At 50.6% G+C, this 17738-nt stretch overlaps 2 protein-coding genes across 11 annotated transcripts in view; one reads left to right on the top strand and one right to left on the bottom strand.

The window, feature by feature from the left end:
- MXD1 (MAX dimerization protein 1) overlaps window positions 1-17738 on the bottom strand; it is a 48169-nt gene that overhangs the window by 14384 nt on the left and 16047 nt on the right. The gene's annotated exons all lie outside the window — the stretch shown is intronic.
- Window positions 121-16144, top strand: TIA1 (TIA1 cytotoxic granule associated RNA binding protein). Of its 10 annotated transcripts, XM_061348221.1 has the most exons (13): window positions 123-296; window positions 5568-5664; window positions 6112-6210; window positions 6728-6782; window positions 6954-6986; window positions 8166-8253; window positions 11850-11925; window positions 12317-12425; window positions 13165-13260; window positions 13350-13434; window positions 14006-14129; window positions 14530-14669; window positions 15214-16144. In XM_061348221.1, exons 1-13 carry the CDS (start codon window positions 271-273, stop codon window positions 15335-15337), a joined length of 1152 nt encoding a protein of 383 aa, XP_061204205.1. In that variant the 5' UTR covers window positions 123-270; the 3' UTR covers window positions 15338-16144. The 10 variants fall into 10 exon arrangements, with proteins under 10 accessions (XP_061204207.1, XP_061204205.1, XP_061204206.1 ...); XM_061348222.1 differs by lacking the exon at window positions 6954-6986; XM_061348223.1 differs by lacking the exons at window positions 14530-14669; window positions 15214-16144 and having other exon boundaries at window positions 121-296; window positions 13355-13434.

Here is a 17738-nt window from a genome sequence, read left to right as displayed (position 1 = left end):
AACCTCCGGTAACACCGGCGGCAAACCCCTTCGGCTACCGGTAACGGGACGCATGCGCGGGAGCGTCGGCTGGCGGGAAACCCCATCCGGAGGCATCCCGCCGCCCGCGGTGGGCGCATGCGCGTTACCGCCCCGTCTCGGCCGGCCGGGCCCGCTCGCCCGCCATCTTGCGAGGAGCGGCGGGGGCATTGTCCGCCGCTCGGGCTGCCCAGGGCGCTGACGGGGCGGCGGGGCCGCGGCTCGGCGTGAAGAGCTGGGGCGGGCGGTGCCATGGAGGATGAAATGCCCAAGACCCTGTGAGTGGGGAAGGGGCGAGACCGCCCATTGTTCCCGGCCCTGCGGGGAGGGGCGGCCCGGGCTCCCCTCACACACGCTCCCCTCAGGGCCCCGCCGGCGGGATCGGGCCTCCGCGGCGGGGTCAGCGGCGGCTGGGACGGCCCAGTCCCGCTATTCCCGTTCCGTGCCTTGCTTCCCAGTGGTGCAGCCGGATTCCAGCCCCCCTCCCGGGGCTCCCATGTGGAGGGAAGGGGACTTGGGGCACGTTTATCCCGCTCGGTGCTCGCTCCAGGCACATTTTAGCGAGGATCTGGCGGAAATTCACCGTTTCCTTCACTGCCAGCTCATCAGGGTCGGGGGGGGGGGGTGCCCTGGGCTCAGAGCCGGAGCCTGGTTCAGCAGCTCCATGGAAGTAAACGGGGGTTGCCCGTGAACCCGGGTGTTTAAAGCACCCTGCGAGCACGTTACTTCCCAGAGAACTCATCGTAGCTGTAGGGCAGCGCCTTAATGTGTTAAAGTTATCAATTGCTTTAATTACAGGCAACTTCTGTGTCGGTCTTAAGCAGAAGCCTGCTGCTGTCAAGGGATCTGGGTTTTCCAAGTGGTATTTGAAAGGCAGGAGCGCATCCTGGCTGTGTGTGCCTCTCCTCTGGACGGCTTTCCCGTGTTAAGAGCTGGGAAATCACAGCCTAGTGTGTTTCTATTCCACCTCTGTATAAGCCTTGCTGTCTGTTTCCGTGCTGGAGCTATGGGGAGGAAGGACAGGGAGGAGATTTTGCACCTGGGTTGGAGCAATCCCAGGCACAGCTACAGGTTGGGCAGAGAAGAGATTCAGAGCAGCCCAAGGAGAAGGACTTGGGGGTGCTGGTCGATGAGAAAATGAACATGAGGCGGCTTCAGTGTGCGCTTGAGCCCAGAAACCAACCGTATCCTGGGCTGCATCAGAAGGAGCGTGACCAGCAGGTCCAAGGAGGTGATCCTGCCCCTCTGCTCTCGTGAGACCTCACTTGGAGTATTGTGTGCAGTTCTGGTGTCCTCAACATAGAAAGGACATGGATCTGTTGGAACAAGTCCAGAGGAGGCCACGAGGATGGTCAGGGGCTGGAGCAGCTCCTGTATGGAGCCAGGCTGAGAAAGTTGGGGCTGTTCAGCCTGGAGAAGAGAAGGTTGTGTGGAGACCTCGTAGCAGTTTCCAGTGTCTGAAGGGGACCTATAGGGTTGCTGGGGTGGGACTCTTTGACAGGGACTGTAGTGATAGGACAAGGGGTAATGGGTTAAAACTGAAACAGGGGAAGTTTAGATTGGATATAAGGAGGAAATTGTTTCCTGTTAGGCTGGTGAGGCACTGGAATGGGTTCCCCAGGGAGGTTGTGAATGCTCCATCCCTGGTGGTGTTCAAGGCCGGATTGGACAGAGCATTGGGTGGCATGGTTTAGTGCGAGGTGTCGCTGCCCATGGCAGGGGGTTGGAACTGGATGATCTTAAGGTCCTTTCCAACCCTAGCTATTCTATGATTCTGTGAGATGGGATCTATTCCATGGTGAGAGGAAAGTTCTGCCTTTGGACAGTGGCTTCATCTACCCCAAGGGCTGCTCAGTGACATGGCTGAGTGCAGTGAAACAAGGCTCTTACGTGACTTAAGCCAGCTCCTTTGGGCCAGGCATCCCCGAGTGCTACACGCTCCCTGCATTTACAGTCCCGTTGTCTTTCTGGTGTGTGCCTTTCGGGAGCTATTCTTGGTGTCTGCAAACACGGTCAGACCTGTTTGCATAGCTGCATGTTGATTTAGGAGCGTGTTTGTCCCCCCGTCCCAATGAAGCCGTTGTCTGGAGCCGAGTGGTCTGCTCAAGGAAAGGAGTTATCTGTCCTGGAGCACGTGTGGCTTGTTGCACAAACACGAGCTGAGTGTGGAGCAATGGACCCAGAATGATGCTCCTTTGGATCACTGCGAGTGACTTTCTCCAGTCATATGGAGGCATTGTTATGAGCTGAATGTCACAGATGGGACTGGGAAAGAGCAGCTTGAACGAAGAAAGTGCAGCTAAAAGGGATCTCTTTGCAGCTTGGCTCTGTAGTGTGGGTGAGGTACTTGCTCGTGTGAGGATTCCTGTTGTAGTGCTAAAGAAACCCCATCTGGATGTGGGTTATGGGGCTCCTTCCTTGGATGCAGCATCGTGAGGGGCTGCAGGAGTGGTCTGCAAACCACGTGCCTTTTCCTTTAGCACCTTTAAGTCGTTTTTCCAGAGCAGGTTCTGGATGTTGTTGGAAGTATTTGCTGTTTCCGCATCACCTGCTTCTTTGAAGGGGGACGTTAGAGCCTTGGTGTTTCAGGAGCTGTATTACTCATGTAAATGATTTCCTGGATAGGCAGCCCATGTTCACGTGGCGCCTTGCCTTCCTTGAAAGCTGCTTTTCAACGGCAGAGATTATGAATCTGAAGAGCAGTTACAGAGCACACAGTGTTTTTGAATTTACAGAGACCTCCTGTTTGTGTTTGACACATAGGTGCTTGCAGAACACTTCTCATTCACCCTGTATGTCTAAAAGATGCAGAGGTGCCAACATCCACTCGTCTGATATTACCTCTCAAGAAGATGTATTCACTGTGCAGTGAATAAATAGAGTTGTCTGCATAGTTTGCCTTGTATAGCATAGTTTCAAAGCAACATTGGCTGACTTATTAATGAGAATCCAATTAGCAGGGGAGAAAGGCATGGGAAAGGTGCAGGAGACGACAGGAATGCCACACAGGAGAGATCTGTTCTAGCTGGCAGGGTCACCTCAGCACCCAGTGATTTCTTGTGTAACTGGTCCTGGTCAAGGTCCAGGTGTGCTGGACCCTGCCCCTGTGTCAGCTATAGAGAAGGAGAGGCACAACAGAGCTCTGTGGCAGGCTTAAGGTGGTCAGACATCTGGAGCATGGCATGGAGAGAGTCCATAGGAGGAAATAACACAAGGGATTGTTGCCTGGGGGGCTACAGCTCTGTTTTTTCCAGCTTGGCATGGTTGACAGTATGGCAGGACTTCATTGGAGTTTGTCAGCTCTGTGTAGAAGTGAGTAGCTCACATCTGAGAGTGGCTGAAAAACTACTCATGGGGGTGCTGATTGATGGAGGTGAACATGAGCAGCTTGTGCCCAGGCAGCCAGGAAGCCCCCTGCATCCTGGCCTGGATCAGCACCAGTGCGGCAGCAGGGCCAGGGCAGGGATTGTGCCCCTGCACTGGGCACTGGTGAGGCTGCACGTCGAACCCTGTGCTCAGCTCTGGGCCCCTCACTACAAGAGAGACATTGAGGGGCTGGAGCAGGGCCAGAGAAGGGAATGGAGCTGGAGCAGGGGCTGGAGCACAAGGGTGATGGGGAAGAGCTGAGGGACCTGGGGGGTTCAGATGGAGAAGAGAAGGCTCAGGGGGGACCTGATGGCTGCCTCCAAGTGCCTGACAGGAGGATGGAGCCAGGAGGGGCTGGGCTCTGCTCCCAAGGAACAAGGGATGGGACAAGAGGAACCGGCCTCAAGCTGCACCAGGGCAGGTTTAGATGGAGCTGAGGAACAATTCCTGCCCCAGAGGGTGCTCAGGCATTGGAACAGGCTGCCCAGAGCAGGGCTGCAGTCACTGTCCCTGCAAGTGCTCACACACCGTGTAGAGGAAGCCTCAGTGCCATGGGTTAGTGGTGGCCTTGGCAGTGCTGGGGAACAGTTTGACTCTGTGATCTTAAAGCTCTTTTCCAGCCTGGTTGATGCCGTGGTTCTACTACACAGTTACATGTTCTCTGTGTGTATGCACACAGATACCTGGCTGCTGTTCCTTTGAAGGGGGGTGCATTTTGAAAGGTTCCTGGGGCTGTCAGAGATCACTTCCCTAAATCCTGTTTTTTCCAGCTAAATCCAGCATTAAGATGGGGAATGCTTCAGGAGATGCCTGTCTGATTATCAGGGTGAAACTTCAGCGTGAGTGCAAAGGTTCCAGTGTAGGTAAAGCTCAGCCACAAATAAACCATTAATAAACTTAGACCTGGGAGGTCACTTGAGACTCTCCTCTCTTTAGTGGCTTATTCATTATCCAAATGGTGCTAAACTGTTTTAAAAAAGAGAAAATAAGGTGTCTCAGTTATGAGTTATGACTCAATTGAACTTGATAGCAGGGTAGACTATCTTGGTGTTATCAAGCACAAAGTTAATTGCCTTAATGAAGCACACTAAACCCTCCTGTGTTTAGGGAAACCTCCTCAGAAGTACAGCAATGACTTGCTTTGTGAGTGGGAGGATGCTTGTGAAGATCTGATACTGGTGTGTGGACTTTAAGAAGCAGAACAGCCCTGACTCCTACCTAAAACAGTTATTCAGATTACTAATACAGGGTCATTTCTGACCGAAAACCAGGGGCTGTGTGTCTTGTTCCCCCATTCTCTCCTGCTCAGCCCAACGTTGGAGCGCATCTCTTCATAAAGGCTTTCAGGCCCTTCTTTCAACAGGAGCAGTGCAGCAAGTCCCAGGTTTTGCTGCCTTCTTGTTTTCTTGCATGGAGACAGGGGGGATTGCTGCTTTATTGACGTGGCTCCAGCAGCAGGATTTGGCTGGGCTCTGGTTGCAGAGGCCGCGGTTCACCACAGAACATTCCTTTGTGGAAAGGTGCTGCCCCACCTTTGGAGCTGAGGTTTCTCTGGGTGCTTTTTTTAAAACTCCCGTGACTTGGGCTCAACAACAACAACAAAAACAACCCTGCTTGTGGGTTGAGGAGGAGTTCCATGGCCCAGAATGGCAGCATCCCAAGTCAGAGCGGGGCTGTGCTCGCAGGGGCTAGTGCTTTCAAATGGAGGAGGATGGGGGAATGCCTACACTTGAGCTCCGTTGTCTCAGGCAGATGTAATGCTTTCGGGTGGTGAATCCTTCTTTAAAAGGAACTGACCCAATCTCCTCTCCTGTGCTTGCTAAACACAAGATCAAGCTGCTGAGGCAACTGGGGAGGTGGCATTTGGGGAGCAGTGACTGCATGGGGTGATCGGAACTGCTGTTCCTAGAGGTGGAAATGGGTTTGTAGGTCGAGGTGTCCACATCTGGCTTTGAACCAGGGTGCAATTTTAGACACAGGCCTTGGGTAGGACCAAGGGCTGAGGACAGGCACTGTGCCACCCACTGTCACCAGACCCATTTCTGCCCCGTTGCTCCACACACTTCATGTCAGCACCCTAACCCGGTGGGTTGGGTGTTGGGAGAGCAGTGTTGGGCCATGTTTGCTCAGTTACTGATGAGCAGACAAGAGGATGGCTTCTAACTTTGTGTTTGCTCCCATAGATACGTGGGGAACCTGTCAAGAGATGTGACTGAAGCGCTGATCCTCCAGCTCTTCAGCCAGATTGGACCATGCAAAAACTGCAAAATGATAATGGATGTAAGAGCCTTCACCTAACGGGTTTCATGCTTATCACAGCTCATGGCCTTGGGTTATGCGTGCATGTTTTGAAATTCCACTGGAAATACAGTTAACGGGATGTAATAAGGTTGGAGATCACAGTCATGCCCTTTTGCCATCATTTCTGCCTTGTGTCTGGTGTTAAATGTAAGGATGGGTGGATATTGTGAGAGGAATGATGATGTTCATGCATGTGGGTGTCATAGAGGAGATAGATGGAGAAAGTTCTTTGCCATACTTTAACCTTTCTAAAGCAGAATTGAAACTTCCTGGAGCATCATTAGTGCACTCACTGGGGTCACTGTGTAAAGTAAGAGGGCCTGTCCTCTCTGAGCTGTTTAGGGGTAATGAATAAGGAGCTGAGTAGAGCAGTGAGAGGAGAGTTGGAAGAGGGTTGTATCAATGATCCTTTGTGTCTTTTATCAGACGGCTGGAAACGATCCGTACTGCTTTGTGGAGTTTTATGAGCATCGGCATGCGGCTGCAGCACTGGCTGCTATGAATGGCCGGAAGATAATGGGTAAGGTAAGCTGTCATGTCTACAGGGTGAGTTGGAGTTGAAGAAACAGGCTGTCTCAGGTGGTGTGGGTGAAATACCACTTGAGACAAAGTGGATACACTGCAAATATTAGGCACTTGGTTTGGGCAAAGGGCTTAACGTGACATGACTGAGAGCAAGCTGTTGAGACTTATTATGGGAAGAACAACACAAAGGTGGGGATGTAGAACTAGAGACAGGGGATGCAACAAGTGTTTTATTAGAGTTATCAAGCTTATCAGCATAATGTTCCCTCTCCCCCTGCAAAAAACCTACTCAGCCAAAGCAAATCCCAGAACAAAGTCTACTTCCTGTCTTTGCTTTTAACCAGTGAAACACAGTTTGACAGAACAAACCCTTTCCCAAGAAATGCATCTTAAACTTGAGCTTCCACCCCAAACTTGCACAGGTTCTGCTGTCCTTGTAGCATCAGAACAAAGTGCTGGGGGTGTCTGAGCTTAGCTGAGATTTGTTTGATCTAACGTGATTAACTAATGCTTGCAGGAGGTTAAAGTCAACTGGGCGACGACCCCCAGCAGCCAGAAGAAAGATACCAGCAGTAAGTGTTGCTTGTGCTTTGGGTACATACTTGATTTCTATGAGTAGTTTTTAAACATAAGCAGTAAGCATCCTGCAATTAGAAACAATAATGTTTTGATCATAATCCTAAGATATTATTGCATGTGTTTGTGTTAATAAACTTAAGAACAAATCTAATCTTTGTCATCAGGTAGTACCGTTGTCAGCACACAGCGTTCACAAGGTAATTGTGTCTTCTTAAACATAAAGTGAAATGTCGCCAGGGTGTTCACTAACCACCTGAAGCTCTCTATGGGGGGTTGTGTTCCTAAATTGATTTCTTTTGTTTTATGGAAAGACTTCCTTTTCATTTCCCTGTAGTATCAGAAAGCAATTTCATGCCACTGTTCCATTCTGGTGCTAATGTCTAGCAGTTTGTTATGAGTGTAGTAGTTAAAGCCACAAAGCCCCTTATCCCCTGCTGTTGAGGCAGCTGGCTCACTGTGAGGTGTGTGCCTCTGCAGACAGGCTCCTCAGGAGTATCTGGACCTCCAAAATGGAGTTCCATTGCTCACAGCAAGCCTGTGGATTGCTGCTTTTCCTGGTCAGCTTTGAATTTCCATAGGCCAGTGGGGCTCACCTACATCAGCATCTGAGCAGGCTGGAGAGTTTCATACCTGCCATGGTACAAAGAAGTCTGCGTATCACTAGGATAACGTGTGACACACTGATTGTAGTGGAAGACACCTTAGATGCAGGACTTTAGGTTTGCTTTAGTGCATGTTTTTAATGGCTCTGATCCAAATTGAAGGGATCCCTGTTTCCATTCCCCTACTTTCAGCCTTAGTTCACTCCTGGATTCACAGCCATTGAATTCCATGGCGTGTTGGCTGGGCAACCAAAACTGGCTTTTGAGAACTCAAACTTCTTTTAACAGCAAACTGTTGGCAATGCAAGGTCGTTTTTTGAGTTGTTCTTCATTCACCTCTGGTGTTAACCTGGACGTTGTGGCCAGGTTCAAAATGCTCTGGAACAAGAGTTACCCCTATCCTGAAACCTCTTTGAATCTCCTGCCGTGTCAAAGCATAATACTAGTGTACGAAGAGAAAGATCCTCCTGTAGTCTTGACACATTCAATAGATAGTTTAAGACTAAAGAATAGTTTTAAGGTTGTACAGTAAAAGCTGGTTGGTCTGAAAAGCAGTTCGTAAAATACAAGCCATAAATGCCACGTGTCGCTGTAGTAGCCTTAAAATCCCTGCCTGAGCACTGCCAAGCAAAGGATCTCTTAGGAACAGCATTCAGTTTGTTTCATGGTAAACTCTAGTCTTCATGTAGTTGTCAGTCGTAGCTGGGAAGTGCGTTCAGGTGCCACCTTCAAGCATTAATAATCCCTTTTTTTTGTCTCTTTTTGCCCCAAAAGACCATTTCCACGTCTTTGTCGGAGACCTCAGCCCCGAAATTACAACCGAAGACATAAAAGCAGCTTTCGCACCGTTTGGAAGAATATCGTAAGTCATTTCTTAGGGCATATGAAGTCAAAGTTTCTCTCTCCTAAATGGAGGCAGCCTTATGTTTCAGTAAGTAAAACAGGAGAGTTGGTGCAGTGCAGGATTCACCTCTTCATCCAGCGGCTTGAGTGTGAGCGATCGGGCGTGAAACAGGGACCTGGAACCCAAAGCCTTTAGAGCAGTTTGTTCTGCTTTCCTAGACAGGCTGCATCCAACTTGCTTTGGTTTTATACTCCTTGCCTCATCTGGCAAAGCAGTGCCAAAACAACCTGACTCCTAAAGCTGGGGTTTGCGTTCCCCTCTTGGTGATCACATCAGCACCACGCTGTACAGTCCGTGACCGAGTCCATGTGCACGTTCATGTTGTGTGAGGCTTTAGTTTCTTTGTTAGCCGTGGTGTGCCAGCCACCCGTAGCCAAAGTTTAATTCCCATTTCCCACAGAATGAACCTTTTTTAGCACCAGACTCATTGGGGCACTCAGAGGCTGCAGTTAGAGTGGCCTCAGAGCGTTTGGCGCTGGGTCAGTGTAAGCCTTTGACCCGAAGGGCTCAGCCAGAGCCATAGGGCATCTCGGGTCAAGGACTGCCCTCATCCCAGCAGTGCTGAGTGATGGTGTAGCAAGTGAACGTGTTGCAAAGGGGGAATGGTGCTCACAGGTCTCCACCTGCCAGTTTGTTGTATTGAGGGTGTAGCTGAGTAAGGAGCGGTTCGTTCATTCCATCCTCCAAATGTAAACCATTAATTTTCCTTGTAGTGTTGTCTGTACTGGACATTGAAGTTTCTTGATGGTGATGTAAGAGAACATAGAATGCTTTGGAGTGTTGGGTAGTGAACATTTAATTGAAGTAAGTTTGTTTTTTGTTTGTCTTTTTTCCCCCTCAGAGCCCAGTGTATTACTCTTGTAATGCCAGCTTGATTTCCTCTTATGATAAGGTTTTGAAAACAAAATGTGATCTGAATGTGACTTGCTTCAGACAACTATAATGCTTGACTGCATCTTTTGTAATTGTCATCTAGGAAGTGCAGAGGGTTGGACTCCTAAGGAGAGTCACTTTATCCTCTGGCCAGATGTAGTCTGGATGGAAGGGATGAAGGGCTCTAAAGTCAAGCTGAGCTGCTGGAATGAGTGTGAGAGGGAGGCAGGAATAGGTGGGACTGCGGTGGAGCTGTGAGAGTTTCCCCTGCCCAAGCCAGCGCTGGGTGTCTGAGGTTCAATGGACAGTCACCCTTAACTGTCTTTAAGGGACAGTAACCCTTAAATGACCCCCCAAAAACCCCAGACCCCCTCCTGAGCCTAAAGCAAAGCTGAATGTTGGCTGGGGGAGTATAAAATCACAGTGAGCATCAGCCCGTGGTCCAGATATGTGGGGCTGTGGCTGTTGTCCCATCTTTTCTAGCAGAGCTTTTTGGACACAGAGCTGTTGCTACATGCTGGTGACAGGGAAGGGCGAGCGATGCTCTTGCTTACGGTGGGGCACTTGTGGCTTGCCCTGCCTCATCCTGACTCTCCAAAGTGAAACTCAAGTTCTTTTCCTCCCCCCCTAAAGCAGCAGATTAAGTATTAGCTCTGCAATGACTCTTTAGAACTCTTGTTCCAAAAGCGAGGGGTTAAATAAAGCCAAAGATTTTCTACTTGTTCAATTTTAACCAGGAAAAACACTGCTACTGTCTCTTAAGTGGTGGAATGAAGCTACTTGACTTTTCCTGTTCTTCATCAGTGCCTGGTTTCTGGAAATGTGGTGCTAATGGAATATTTCCTGATCATTTTTTCTTTCATGACTGTTTTTGTTAACATTGTTGGTGCTAAACTCCGCTTTTTGTTCTCTTAATGACACCGTGGTTGAGCTACTGCATGATTAGCCCATAAGACCTGTTGGTAATTCTTTGCATCTGGGGGTTTTTAATCACTGTAAAAGCACACTTTCATTGTGGTTTCCTTTTATGCTTGCTGTACGCATGTTTTCACTTGTTCTCAAGTCTTTTATTTTCAACGTTTTCAGTTGAGGGTAAGTAGAGATGAGTTTTTCCCCCCTCTCCCTCTATAGGCTCTTCAGAGCAAACCCAGCTAAGATAAGCAGAGCACCTCTTCTCAGGGAATTTGTAGCCTATGACCCAAATTCTAACCTAACCCAAGAAAGGGGGAAGAAGACAGGGGGAAGGGGCAATGGGGATCTCACCAAGAGAAGGGAAAGGACATTTCTGCTGTAGCTTTGGGTGAAGTATTTTCCTGGGAGCCTTTGGTGATGGTGTCAGTGCTGTGGGCTGAATTAGACTTAAGATGCAGCATTTCCAGTTACCATAAGGCTTAGAAAAGCTTAAACCCTCCACCCTGAGCGTAACAAACCTCTTCATTGTGACTTTCCTTGCCAGTCTCTAAATGCTAAACATTGTGCACATGTTAACACTAGAGTTTCTCTACCCCCCCCTCCCCCAATATTTTATACAGTAAATGACATTGCATGACTTTCTGACTGGTTTTATGTTGTTCCCGTTCTTTTCATGCCTGTCTGTGTGGGGCAAAGGAGGGGAGGAGAGGGTGGCCTGTGGTACACAAGAGGATCTCTCCCCTTGGCTAACGTGTCCACAGATTGCCTGAGAAACAGGGTAGAGTGGCATTCCAGGAGTGGGGTTTAGCTCTTGTAGCTGGGTTCTCTTATTAACTCAATCTCAAATAATAGGGCTCTGGTTATTTTGCAGAGTGTCTCTGAAGAATGGACAGAATTGCCATGGCTAACTACAAGCTACAGTTCACAGTGGACAAACGTTGTAGTTTTCTTATTTACTTTTATAAACTTTCATTTATTTCTTTTCCCTTTTCTTTCTTTCCTTCTTTATTTGTTCCCCTTCTCCTCTCTCGTAGTTTCCGATCAGTCCTGTATGATTGCTGTTGTACAAATGCGCTTGAAATGATGTCTGATATGTAGTGTTCTCTTTTTTTTTCTTTTTTTTCTCTTTTAAGACATGAATGTTTCAGTGTTTTGATTTTTTTTTTCTTCAATAATTTCTGAAAATGTCAATCTCTCAAAATTTACAGCTGCCCACAGGCCAAAAAGGGGGTAACGAATTGACCCGAGAAAATTAAAGAATTCAGTTAACAGGCGACGTATGCCTTTTAATTCCTATCTTTTCTTCATTTTTTTCTATTTAATACTTTGAATTAGAAGGTAGAAATGTGTTGGCAAATGAATAGCGCATTTAAAGATTGCATGATTAAAGAGGGCCCTTGAGCTAATGTTAGCTACGTGCTGTAAAGTGATTCTTTGGAGTAGCTGCTTTGACCGTGGTTTTGTGTCTTTAACAGTCTGTAAAAGCATTTTGAAGCGGGGGCCAACTGTTGTAAAGTACATTAGAGAAGCTCTTGATTTGCATGTTTACACCATTTAAGTTTAATTTTGCTACTACCTGCCAAAGCATTCGTAAAGTTCTGTGTAGAAAAGAAGCCTTTTGCTTTGACTGTGTTGCTGGTGCAATAAGCAGCTGACCTTAGTAAAGGTGAAACATGAAGATAAGGTGTTAGGGGTGTGACTCAAGTTGTCGTTTTTAGGAGGCTCAGGTTGGTGAAGGTGCTGACCTGGGTCTTGTTTCTGCTTTTTAGAGATGCACGTGTGGTTAAGGACATGGCAACGGGGAAATCTAAAGGATATGGCTTCGTCTCATTCTTCAATAAATGGGTAAGCTGCAGCATGGGCTCCAGTGTCCCCAAAAAGCAGGCAGTGATTTTCAGCAGCCACTATGGGGAGGGAGCATACCTGGTCCTAATCTGTGTCTGTAGCTAGTTTCCCTGCCTGCAAGGAGAATGCTTTTCTCTCTGTCACAATGCTCTACTGCTGCTTTAGTGTTCCTGAACACAAGGGACATCCAAGTAGATGATAGACTGAGGTGACAGTAACAGTCAGGAGGGTCTTAGGCCTCACCGTGCCCTTCTCCCTGCTGAAATCTGCTTCCTTTGAAATAGGATTTCTTCCAGCACATCACAGTTGTCAAGGAGGGTCATTACTTTGGCTCTATCACAAAAGGAAGAGATGCTAACGACGGGTTTTCTTCTCTCCCTCTCATGGCCAGGATGCAGAGAACGCGATTCAGCAGATGGGAGGTCAGTGGCTTGGTGGAAGGCAAATCAGAACGAACTGGGCGACAAGAAAACCTCCGGCTCCAAAGAGTACATATGAATGTAGGTCCTCAAACCCTGTGTTCAGTTCTGGGCCCCTCACTACAACAGAGACACTGAGGTGCTGGAGCGGGGCCAGAGAAGGGAATGGAGCTGGTGCAGGGCCTGGAGCACAAGGGTGATGGGGAACGGCTGAGGGACCTGGGGGGTTCAGATGGAGAAGAGAAGGCTCAGGGGGGACCTGATCACTCCCTACAACTGCCTGACAGGAGGATGGAGCCAGGAGGGGCTGGGCTCTGCTCCCAAGGAACAAGGGATGGGACAAGAGGAAACGACCTCAAGCTGCACCAGGGCAGGTTTAGATGGAGCTGAGGAGCAATTCCTTCCCCAAAGGATGCATTCAAACAGGCTGCCCAGGGTAGGGCTGCAGTCACCATCCCTGCAAGTGTTCACACACCCTCAGTGCCATGGGTTAGTGGTGGCCTGGGCAGTGCTGAGGAATGGTTGTACTGGATGAGCTTAAAGCTCTTTTCCAACCTGGTTGATTCCATGATTCTCCCTGATTCATGTCTTCGCCAACCTTCAGCTGTCCAGGACAACTCTGGCTTTGTAACTCCATTCCCTTGCTTTTAGGGCTTGACACAAAGAGGGACTGCATCAAATTTCACTGGAGAGATCCTAAATTAGGTGTATGGGACCTACTTGATAGGTGTGGGCAGGTCATGCTCCACATCTCACGGGATTAGAATTCCTACATAATGTCTGTCTGATCCACTGATAAGCTCTGTAAAATCTCTTCCAGCAAACACCAAACAACTGTCTTATGACGATGTGGTCAACCAGTCCAGCCCGAGCAACTGCACCGTGTACTGTGGAGGGGTCACCTCGGGGCTCACAGGTACTGTGCCTTCACGCTGCAGTCACACGGAGCATGGTGAATAACAGCATGGTCACCTCACTTTGCTGCTCTGTTTCTTCCTGCTTCAGAGCAGCTGATGCGCCAGACCTTTTCTCCCTTCGGGCAGATCATGGAAATCCGAGTGTTCCCAGATAAAGGCTACTCCTTTGTACGGTAGGCAAAGGATGTGGGTGGATGAAGGTGATGGCAGTGATGGTATCACACGTTTTGGTGCTGTGGTGCATGGGGGGGTGGGTGTGAAAGCTTCACAGCAGCTTTCTGGGACAGCAGCCTCATCTGAGGAGGGACTTAGGGATTGTGGCAGCAGTAAAGAAAACCTCTTGGCCCAGTCTAAACTGGTGCAGAGCCCTTCATGGATGGGATCTATCTGTTGTGATTTCACAGCAGAGACAGACAGTCAAGCTTGAGAGGCTTTCTCTGAAGCGTCCTCATCTCTTTGTTGTTGAGGCTTCAGGTAATAAAACCCAATTGTGAACTGATTTACTCCCCATGCTGCCAGATTTCCTGGATTTGTTCAGGGACAATTATGACACTGATGCAGGAAAACCAACACTGAGACAGGGAAAAAGGCCTCCCCCAGCTACCATGGAGGGAACGGGATAAGGATTGTGTGTCCGGGCTAGTGTCCATCACATCCCAGATCCAAGTGGAGCTGTCTGGGCATTCCTGCTGGCAGTTACACTCGGAGGCAGTGGTTTATGTTGGCACAACTTCTGTTCAACAGGTTCAATTCCCACGAGAGCGCCGCGCATGCGATCGTGTCCGTCAACGGGACGACTATAGAAGGACATGTAGTGAAGTGCTACTGGGGCAAGGAGACGCCAGACATGATCAATCCAGTCCAGCAGGTCAGAACTTCCACACTGCGGGCTTTGCTCGTGAGTCTTTGCTAGAAACCCATTCAGGGGCTGTAAAATCCACCTGTGTGCCAGTTAGAGTTGACACAGTGCATGTCACCTAGGGCTTGTATCATAGAATCACAGAATCCCAGAGTGGTTTGGGTTGGAAGAGGCCTCAAAGCTCATCCAGTTCCAACCCCCTGCCACGAGCAGGGACACCTTCCCCTAGAGCAGCTTGCTCCAAGCCTGGCTATTAGAGTTCAAGAGGGATGTCCAACCAAGCACCCATCTCTGGCTGTTCTGGTGTCACTGTAACAGCCAGCCCCCCTCAAAGAGGGTCTCGGGGGTGTGTGTGTCCCACCAGTTGACACAGACCACCACCTAACACCCGGGCGTTCTCCCCTTGCAGAGCCAAGTGAGCTACCCACCGCCATACGGGCAGTGGGGGCAGTGGTACGGCAGTGCCCAGATCGGGCAGTACGTGCCCAATGGCTGGCAGGTCCCTGCCTATGGAGTGTACAGCCAAGCATGGAATCAGCAGGGGTTTAGGTGAGTACTGGGGCTTTGTGTGAGAGGGGTTTGCCTTCTGGGGGGAGGTGATATTCCAGGTCCATAGCAGTACACAAACTGCCAAGACACCTCGATGCTTTATTACATAGAAGCACAGAAGGGAGCTTAAAGCTCCTCCAGCTCCAACCCCTGCCACGGGGAGGGACACCTTCCACTGGAGCAGCTTGCACCAAGCCCCTGTGTCCAACCTGGCCTTGAACACTGCCAGGGATGGAGCATTCACAATATCCATGTGCAACCCATTCCAGTGCCTCCGTACCTTCACAGGGACTTACCTTCACAGGGACCTTCTGCCTTATCTCCAACCTGAACTCCCTCTGTTTCAGTCTGAACCCATCACCCCTTCTCCTATCCCTGCAGTCCCTGATGAAGGGTACCTCTCCAGCATCCTTGTTAGCCCCCTTCAGACACTGGTGTTTTGATTTCAGCTATATGATGATTTGGGGTGGGATGTGGATCCACACCCCCCTGTTCTGCATTCCCTTCTCCCTCATTACCACCTCATCTCCCGTTTCCCCAACAGCCAGACACAGTCTTCAGCAGCGTGGATGGGCGCTAACTACAGCATGCAGCCACCCCAGGGGCAGAACGGGAGCGTGATCACCAACCAGACGGGATACCGTGTGGCAGGGTTTGAAACACCCTGAGGGAGGAGAGCGCCGGGAGACTCCCAGAGGTGTCTGTCACCACCAGGATTTATCCCATCGAGCGGTGGATGCCATGTATTTATTTAAGCAAGAGGAGAAACGGGGTTTGGGGTTGGGGAGGGGGAGGGAAGAAAAAGGAGAAAAACCCCACAAAACAGCATTTTTTTGATCCTGAAATTATCATCCCCATTGTTTAAAAACCAAACCAGAATCCCACGACACAAGATGCTGGATAGCCGCCGACTTTTGCCTTCTTTTTCCTCCTTTCTGTGCTTCCTAAACCCCTGCGGGTTTGGAAACGCAGCCGAACGCAGGGACTAAGTGCCACCAGGACCGGGGGGCAGCACATTGCACAACGTTGAACCTTTTTTGGGGTTTCTTGAGTGGTTTTCTTGGCTTTCCTGGGAAGCAGTGTGTGCCGTTGGCCTTCCCAACGCTTCCCACCAATGTATTATAAACCGCTGTACAAAACCCATCCTTAACAAACACAGTTAAGCCAAAAGCGTGTGGATCCTGGCGCCTTTTAAACACCCCTCTTGTACAAAGCCCTCCGTCCCTCCACTTTTGTTACACTGGGGGTTATTGTTTGGATGCTAAGTTATTGATCTACATCATTTTTATAGCTCAGTGTCTTTCAGGGTGGGCTCAGCCTCAGCTCAGCACCAAGGGACAGCAGAACTCCTGTTTTCACTCTACCACGAAGGCAGGGTCTTGGTTTCCTTATTGGTTGGGTTCTTTTTTTACTGATTTCTACATGGACATGTACCGGTTCTGTAAAATATTTTAGCAACTTCAGGTTTTGCACAACCATTTGTACGTCTCCTTCTTTAAAAGGTGGGACACGGAGTCCTGAGCGCGTGATTTCTGCCTCAAATACCCCCTTTTCTGGCCTGTGGATGTTGAATGGGATGCTCTAGGGGCAACGTTCTTTGCTTAGTTTGAAGAATGGTATAAAACTGCCCCTAGCAGGGGAAGGTGACCAAAGCTCTTGGTTTTGGCACTGTTTAGAGGCTAAAAATGGCTTTTTCTCTCCTACCTCTTGACCAGACTTCAGAAAGATGCCAAAAAACACCCAAAGCAAGGGAAAAAAACACCAAATGTGAGGCAAAACCCACCAAACCTGGCGGTCTGTGTGTGTTTTCTGGTCATACCCAGTGACCCCGCGCTTTCCTCGGGCCGAAGCGGGCGGGAGGAAAAGGGCTGCTCGGGTAATTTTGGGGTGAAAAAGCTTGAAATCGGTCAATTCCCACGAGCGCCTCAGGGGGGCAGCTGAGCGCAGCATGAGCGAGGACTCCAACTCCCAGCATCCCCCGCTGCCCCCGCACACACGTGACTTCCTCGGACCAATAGGAGCGGGCGCCATGGCGGAGGCGGGCCGGCGTCGCGGCGGTGCGGGCAGGAGCGGGAGGGTGCGCGCCGCCGGTAAGGCGGGGGCGGGGCCCGGCGGCAGGAAGTGACGTCAGGGGAGGATGCCGGGAGGCGGGGCGCTGTGTGGTGAGGGGGGTCCCGGTCCCGGTCCCGGTGCTTCCGACCCCGGGGGCCCGGCCTGTGGCGCTGGGGCCGGTTCCGGCCCGGCCCGCACTGAGGTGCCCGGTGCTGAGGCGTCGCTGCACGGTGACAGTGATCGCTGAGGTGCGCTGAGGGACGGGGGTGGGGTCACCGGCATCGGGAAGCGGGGCTCGCGGTGTGAACGGACAGCAAAGGGACGTGGAGGTGGTGGAGAGAGCCCAGAGGAGGCCGTGGGAGCGCTGGGGCTGCTCTGCTCTGGAGCCAGGCTGAGAGAGCTGGGCTGGGGCAGCCTGGAGAAGAGAAGGCTCCTGAAGGGGAGACCTTAGAGCAGCTCCAGTGCCTAAAGGGGCTGCAGGAAACCTGGAGAGGGGCTTGGGACAAGGGATGTAGGGACAGGCCAAGGGGAATGGCTTGAACCTGCCCGAGGGGAGACTGAGCTGAGCTCTTAGGCAGAAGCTCTTCCTTGTGAGGGTGCTGAGGCGCTGGCACAGGGTGCCCAGAGAAGCTGTGGCTGCCCCATCCCTGGCAGTGCTCAAGGCCAGGTTGGACACAGGGGCTTGGAGCAAGCTGCTCCAGTGGAAGGGGTCTCTGCCTGCGGCACTGGATTAGCTTTAAGGTCCCTTCAACCCGATCTGATCTGTGTGGGTCCATGGCACAGACATCCCCAGCCTCAGTGCCCTGGGAACGGGAGGGTTTGGCCATGGTTGGGAGCAGCGTGGGGAGACAGAGTGTGCAGAAACCAAACCTGAGCGGGTCTGGGTTGAATGGCCCCATTCCTGCCCCATTCCTGCCCCATCAACACTGGGTTTTCTCCCCATCCCTTCTGCCCTGTCATTTCCACTTCAGCGCTGCTCAGGGTGTCTTTGAGGCCCTTGTCACGCATCCCCCAGCT

This window comes from Neopsephotus bourkii, unplaced genomic scaffold, assembly GCF_033783945.1.
Source record: "Neopsephotus bourkii isolate Nb327-2 ecotype Australia unplaced genomic scaffold, CSIRO-AGI_Nbou_v1 NB_346, whole genome shotgun sequence".
Lineage (NCBI taxonomy): Eukaryota > Metazoa > Chordata > Aves > Psittaciformes > Psittacidae > Neopsephotus > Neopsephotus bourkii.
This window is presented reverse-complemented; position numbering and strand designations above follow the sequence as displayed.

Coding starts and splice junctions, on each gene's coding strand:
- TIA1 (XM_061348221.1), top strand. CDS start 271: ATGGAGGATGAAATGCCCAAGACCCT. Junction 5,665..6,111: donor ACTGCAAAATGATAATGGAT/GTAAGAGCCTTC, acceptor GTCTTTTATCAG/ACGGCTGGAAACGATCCGTA. Junction 6,987..8,165: donor CAGCACACAGCGTTCACAAG/GTAATTGTGTCT, acceptor TTGCCCCAAAAG/ACCATTTCCACGTCTTTGTC.